Consider the following 7,500-nt stretch of genomic DNA (forward strand, 5'->3'; position numbering starts at 1 on the left):
ATTTGCAAAAAGCTTTAAAATACAAAGCAATGTATGGCATTCCTTTCCAAATTAAAGCTTAATGATCTCTGAAAAATGCATGGTTACCCCCAATTTTCTTTTTGGATACCAAGAACATTTGCTAAGTTCTGCTTTCTCCGTATAAATTTAAACCGCGCAAAACATATCCCTGCATTAGTAAGCGATACCGATAGGAAATCCCAGTATCTGGAGATGCGCAGAACGTAAGCCAAATAACAATAGTAGGCACCGTCCTTAAAAGTTTCAAGGAAATTGAGCTTTTGTTTCTATATAATAACCAAATCAATGTACGCGCTCTTTTGATTGGTCAATCAGCTATGGTTTATTGTGCCAGTAAACTGATGGAAATTTCGCTCGTCTTCTGATTTTGACATCCAGGTTCAAATTCAAGTCCCACTCGAGACTTCCTGGATCAAATTCAAACAGTGGTCAGAACGGATCTTGAACAGCTATAAAACGAAAACCTAACGTTAATTTATTCTTCCTAGCTCGAACATTTTCTCATATATTCGATGTTTACTGTTAACTTGTCAAATTTCATTTATTTTAAAAACATGCCAAATAAAGCCAAATAAAGATCAGATGATAATGATGACCATGATTATTATTATTTCTCAAGGCAATCTCCATGACCACTTGGCCACGCTGCCGTAGTATATGGGATTCAACAGGACTTGTTATCTTTAGGTCACCAACGCAAATACCCATACAAACGCTGATATGGTATGAATCACAATTCGATAACTCAAACCATTTTGAAAATCAGTTGATGGGATCTTCATGTAATTTGTCTTCTTTGAGTCCTCAAGATAAAATTCGCTCTTGTTATCCGATCCTGCTCGCTTGACCTGCAAATCTAGAGGAGGTAAGATGATCAGTGGCTGTAGTTTTTAGCTAAAAATGCACTGGGAAAAGTACCTAAACTTAATGATCACATGATCAACAATGTTATCAGCTGTGGAGATGTGAACAATATGAGTAAAGGAAAAACAAAGAAGCAAAAAAAAAAGGTTTTTTTCAAGGAACGCTCTGACGTTCAGCATGTCTGCACAAAGGAAAGTGCAACGCTTCGCGAACGAACGAAATTAGGTTATTCGCTAGCTTATCCGGCAGCACTGACTAAGATAGATACTACATCAGGATCGGACCCGACGCAAAGCTCGAAAAATGGTATTTTCGGCTTTCTCTTCTAGTATAACGACAATAACGATAACAATAACGATAACGATAACGAAAAAACAAAACAAAAACAAAAACAAAAATAATAATCATAACATTAACTTTATTTAAGTATCAAGATTAGTTAGCCGAGCACGATAGAGTGCTCTACTAGTTGGGGAGACTACAAATCAAGATCGGCAAGTTATTCAGACCACGACTAGCACTAGTAGTAGACGAGAAAATAAAGAGAGACAGAGGAAGCTTATAGCTGTTATTCACCAATTTCACAATTAAAAGGTATTTCTAGAAAGGGAGGTCGATTTGCGTCAACCGTCGCATCAATATGAACCCATCAGAGGACGACAACATTGTGCAAGGCGGAACGGCCCGTGTGAACGTCTCCGAAAACATACTTTCATCTCTTTCTCTCTTTCTCTCTCTCTGTTGTCCTTGAAGCGCTTGTCGAGCTTCTACCAGAAGAACATGAGGTAAGCGAGCAAATACCCCAAAAATTTGGCTATATTCTACTGAAAACTATTTGAAACATATTATTCCGAGTTCTGCTTTATACTGTCTTGTTATTTCAAGGAAGACACGTCATTGGTCAGTTGGTGTGAAAATGGACCGTGTAGCGATGGGACCAACCTTAGAAGAATTAATGTGGGGAACAAGGATTCGCTGTCCCACTTCACATATATTCTCGCCCCTATCAACTCCTCTCTGAAGGCCTACAGTGCATGAAAATTCCCGCTAAAGAAGACGTCAGTTGAGAAAACGTGCGTTCCTAACTTAGGACTAAACGTGAGAATACTAACCAATTTTGTCGCTGGTCAAGTACAGGGCAGGCAATGATGTTGACAGATGAATGTCGGCAAATTGAAGTGCGAATTCCTCAAAAGCTATCGTAGCCATTAATACGTTCTCCATCTTTTCTTGCAGTGAAACGGACCCATTTGAATCTTGACCGGTTGCTGATGTATGATTGATGTAGTCGTTAATTTTGTCGCAGAAAATTGCGACTGCCTCCTAAAAAACCAACCCATGAATTCATCGTTATAATTCAATTCAATGACATTTTACGTATTCTACTCGAACTCATTCATTCCACTCGTAACAGTATACGCAAAGCAAGAGCAGCATAGCTCATAAACACAGCTAACACCCTTGAACCATTTGGTCCTAATAAGAAAGATGAAATGTGAAAGGACCCGGAAGACTGGAGTTGTGATGTCATTAACCATACCCCACCTAGAGAATAGCTTGATGATAATGATGTCATCGTCATCGTCATCTGGCCGTGTCCCTTGATAGGTTCTCAGGACACAATAGGTAACGTGAACACACCATAACACCAACCCGGTGTGGCTAACACATCACACATGCACACAGCCATGGACATGCTAATGAGGCCTAACAACGTTGAGACAGCAGCAGGTGTCCATGGTTGCCAACTAACCGTTTGAAATGATTGTGGGCATGCGTAATGTGTTGGGCACACAGGGTTGGTGATATTATGGTGTATTCACCTTGATTTTAAAAAAGACATAGTAGATTCATATGATGTTATGTTTTCACCCCTTGGAAGTCGGTCTAAGTAGGTTGACTTCTACGTGCCTCGAAAAGTCTGGTCCTACTAGAGGCCGTGCGCAGCGAAGTCACTACCGCAGACACAATACCATTTCACAATTTTAAACGAAGGGCTAAATGGGAGAACGCAAATCTAATGCTAAGTTTTTCAATGAAAGAAATCTAGTTAATTACCTCTAAAGAATTGTTGCTTAGGACGTCCAGTGCACTTAAGGCACTGCTCATCTAAAAAAAAAATGAAAATATATATGAATTTTCATGGATGAGTAAGGAGGGTCAACTTAAGTTAACCCTGAGGGATAACTTTGAAACATGAATTATATCGGTGGGGCTGTGGAATTGGGAAGCTGGAAGGTCACGGGATCTTTTGTCTTCCAATCTCGTTCACAGGACTGACCATTTACCACTCCACCTCAAGCGAAGGGAAACTTCCTGGAACAAGGTTGCCCTGCCGGACGTAGCTTCATTAGGGATGAGTTTCTCGATTTCAAGCCGCGCACGTCTGCAAGAGTGGTGTTTTTTCCCGTTTATTCATCGTATACAACTAAATTAACTGATTTTATATCTGGTATCCAGCGCAAAATCGTTTCCGGCAAAGTTAAGTAAAATGCATCATCGACAACCGGTATTGTAAAGCATCATAACGTTTTTGGCAATTCACCTCAATCACAGGCAATAAAATGAGCCAATAATATCACAAAGCCAAACCATGTGGTCGGCGACAAGAGCGGAAAGCGCATATTGTACTTTCTTGCCGATATTCGTCCGTCTTTATGAAATAAAAGGTATTTAAAGAACTATTAAATTCAGCTTTATATTACAAGTAGTGCATGTCAAGTAGAACGAAAGTCCCACCTTGGGTTACATCACTTACGAATGCCGATTTATTACGTAAATTCAAGTCTACAATTCTTTTAAAGCACTTCAGCATTCTTTCTTCATCACCTCGTTGCCACAATATCTTCAAAACTATTCCTCTTGTAACTTTTCGTCGTAGTAGCAACCTTAAAAACTACCTTGTTCCTGCCAAACTACACAATCCTACACATAAAAATTAATCTTGTGGTTCTTACCGATATGGCAATAACTGTTCTACATGCACCTAGACATTACTGACGGACAAACTACTAACACATTCCACTTCACAGTCGCAACAAGGCACATAACTTATTACATCAACTGCAATTAAAAAAACTCTATCTAAATGGTACAGTGCGGTCATCGCCATAAACAACGCATTGGAGAAACCGAACGAAAACTCAAAGACCGTTTTAACGAACACCGCAGACCAGTCGACAAACCTACCAACGTGTCCAAGCCTACCACAGTTTCAGGACACTTCCTGACTAATAAATGATCCCACCGCCAAAGACATTTCACTTATTCCCCCCGAACCACCATTTATTCCAATCGTGATATTGTACACAAAGCAAAACAAGCATAGTTCATAAACACAGCTAACGCCCTCGGACCTTAAGGTCTTCGTAAGAAAGATGAAAAGTGATTTATCCTTTCCCTGCATATTTCTTACCATTAAATCGTTTCAATTTTTATCGTTCCTGTTATTATGATTATCGATCGTTTCGTCGCTCTTTTTCCAACTATTCCGATTCGTCAGAGTAATCTGATTCTTTGAAAAAGTCATTTTAAAGACATTGTAGCAACGAGATTTAATATACGACTAATAGACGTAAATTCTTGGAAACAGGTGATATCGAGGAGCCTATTGGGGAGAAAAGAGAGCTAAGGAACACTTGGTGTCACTCATAAAAATCGGCGAGCATAGAATTACGACATCACATGGCCTATTCATTCAACTGAATCGTTTTTCTCAAACCAGGAACCAATGTCCAAGAGGTTCCAACTTGGATATAATTGTGTAGTGGCGTCTTCACGAAGAGAATTATTTTTTTATTGATTATCTTGAAAACCCAGACCTTTTCAGCCAATCGAAAGCCTACCATGATTAATAATTAAATAACCCTGGGACCGAGAATAGTCAATTCCGCCATCCTAAACTCGTTTAGAACTTGTTTGAGAAAAGCTTGGGTTGTGAAAAACCCAGAACAGTCAAAGCAATGCTACAATTGTAGGTCACAACAACGGAGACAACTTCACAGACCCTTTTCGAACAGTGTATGGGTTATTTGCGTCCCACGATGTTTTCAATTAGTACTATTAATGGAGGGGACCCGCCTTGTTCCCAAGACGTCTCTCTCACGATTGAGATTTGCGCGCAAGAGAGCGCGAAAAGGCTGTCTTCTTTCTCCTTCCCTTGGCTCCTCGCGGTTCGCGCTCGTCATCAGCCACTCGCGCCTCCCCTTGTTGGCGAACAAAATGCAAAACAAAGCACCTGAGGAGGAGGCAGGATTTTGACTGGTAAACCCATTGACTAATCAGGCACCCTAGGGCACCCCCAGATGACGAGTAAAATAATCTGGCGTTAGACAATAAAATCTGTCAAGTCTCACTCCCAGAAGTCAATGGGTTAAGGGCTGTGAGACGTATATGTTTTAAGGTCCTCACGCGAGAAGACTCGAAAGAGGTCACTACAAGGGCAGCACATCTCCCTTAGGTAGTGCCAGTACATTTTTAACTCTAATATTTATTCCCCAAAACGTGAATACGGCTCCAAAAAGCTTGCCGCCACTTCGTCTTACCTTCGTTATCAGGCTGTCTTTATTTCCAGCCGTATTGTCGTCAAACTGGACGAGAACAGCAAAATGCGTCAAATAATGGCAGCTGCATACGGTTACGGAGCCGTTCATGAAAGTCACGTGACAGCCTTGGTTTGACCAACTTGCAGGACTAAAATTGGAGGAATAGACCATATTCGTATTCTCAGTATTGGACTGGAACTAGCATGCAATGGAGGCTAATGCGGGGGAATCTTTTCAAATGCCAATACTTTTTAATATATTCCCCCGCATGAGCCTCCATTGCAAGGTAGTTCCAGTCCAATACTGAGAATACGAATATGGTCTATTAAAAACAATCAGAATCCGGGATGGTGGGTGTTAGTGTTCTTATGTATCGGCGACTTCGACGGAGACGACGATATCGATCACCAGACAATATGATTTCTCGTTATTGGGGATAAATTTCGTCCGAATTGTTCTGCAACAAAAAATTTGCATCAATGTGCCTAAAGTGAAAAATTATCTTGGAATGCTCTCGTTATCAAGATAACCTGAAATTTGGCCGCTTCACGTCGCTGTTTTGACGATGACAACAATAAAAGGTACCAAAATGAAAAACGCACGAGCTGGGAGAGGTCACTGTTTTCCTTAGTTCCAGTCTTTGTCGACTTTGTCGTTGCCTAAGGTCTCTAGCAATAAAGGTGCCTGCGGAAAAAGCTGCATATTTTCTTTGATTTTTTTTTTTTTTTTCCTCTTTGTAAATTGTTTGCCTTCGAGTTTTCTTAAATTCAGCTTACTGCGATATTGTATAGTTGATTTGGGCAAACCCTAATTACAAATTCATTGTTTCTTTCCTTAATTATTAATAAACTTTTGATCCGCATAACATCTCAAGATTATGAATTCATCGTTAATTTATTCATATAGACTCACCCGATTTCGGAAAAGTTCCAAAACACACATTCCCTGCGCCTTGTTGCGGGCTGAAAACAAGTCAAGGCGTAAGCCATATAATAGGCTGATTTAGCGACAGAACGGGAACGTCAGTGGCGACGTCGCGCGCAGCAAAACTACCAATGAGAATTTAGAATAGAGAAGAAAAGAGTGGAGTCTACTCTATTCTGAATTCTCATTGCTGTTTTTTCTGCGCGCGCCGTCGCCACTGACGTTCCCGTTCTGTTGCTAAATCAGCCTAATGGTCGCAAAGGTTTTGTCTTTCCTAAAGCAACAAGGACCATTTCTGTCTTTCCTCGTTACTAAGTCTAGTCCCGTCAACAGCCACTATGCTGACAAAACCAAAGTAATCATGTTGGCCAATTACAACAGGTGATGGCAATAAAATGAGCCAATCACAGAGCAAAACAAATAGATGCAGCTGGCACTGAGCGAGGGAAAACGTGTGCGATTGTGATTGGATGAAAATATAATTGAATAAAACCTAACCACTCAGGAGTTGTTTTTTATGGCCTCACCGAGTTTGGTCTTATCGTGTGTCCACCTTGCTGTCACGGAAAACCAGGCTATCTAATATATGAGACGTTGTTCATAAAAAAAAAAAAAGAAACCAAGCTTGAGCATGCAAGAGGACTCTATTCGCGCAAAACTATTTGTCGAATTTGAACATACTTATAATGCATACATGTTAAGTACAACACTAGATGTTAATAATTCCTATCAACTTACACCGTATAAATTAGTCAGGTTAAAAAGTTTTTTTGACACTTGAAAATGATGTCATGACAAAATCGAAACGTAGTGAAAGACTAATTGCTATTGTTATTCTTAAATAATAGTTTTTAGTGTGAATTCAAACAAAGTTGTTGTTGTGAGTTATAGAAACAACCAAAGTACCTGAACATTTTTAAATCCCAAAGTGACATTTTCTTGTAGAGAATTAGGCTGGGGACGCATGGTTACTGACATTATGATAGTGTTAAGGTTCTTGCTGTAATATAATCAATAAAAGGTTATCACAACAATAACACTAATAGAGTGGTTTTCAATTGAGTGTCGAAAGTAATTAGCGAATTACTTTGGTTTTTGGTTACTTTACTCAGTGATTTGTTCAAAGTTCTCTCGCCAATTTCTCAAC

At 39.8% G+C, this 7,500-nt stretch overlaps 1 protein-coding gene across 2 annotated transcripts in view; it reads right to left on the reverse strand.

The window, feature by feature from the left end:
- Positions 1-7,500, reverse strand: part of LOC138033753 (uncharacterized) — a 79,941-nt gene that overhangs the window by 32,883 nt on the left and 39,558 nt on the right. For both annotated transcript variants that reach the window (XR_011128661.1, XM_068881560.1), the window contains exons 17-22: positions 7,260-7,353; positions 6,342-6,391; positions 5,430-5,577; positions 2,944-2,994; positions 1,998-2,208; positions 773-877 (exon numbers count right to left, since the gene is read on the reverse strand). Coding sequence is in view for 1 of the 2 variants with exons in the window: in XM_068881560.1 (XP_068737661.1) it covers positions 773-877; positions 1,998-2,208; positions 2,944-2,994; positions 5,430-5,577; positions 6,342-6,391; positions 7,260-7,353 (659 nt within the window). In the remaining variant the exon portion in view is untranslated. The remainder of the gene's footprint in view (positions 1-772; positions 878-1,997; positions 2,209-2,943; positions 2,995-5,429; positions 5,578-6,341; positions 6,392-7,259; positions 7,354-7,500) is intronic.

The sequence above is a fragment of the Montipora capricornis genome, chromosome 14, assembly GCF_036669925.1.
Source record: "Montipora capricornis isolate CH-2021 chromosome 14, ASM3666992v2, whole genome shotgun sequence".
Lineage (NCBI taxonomy): Eukaryota > Metazoa > Cnidaria > Anthozoa > Scleractinia > Acroporidae > Montipora > Montipora capricornis.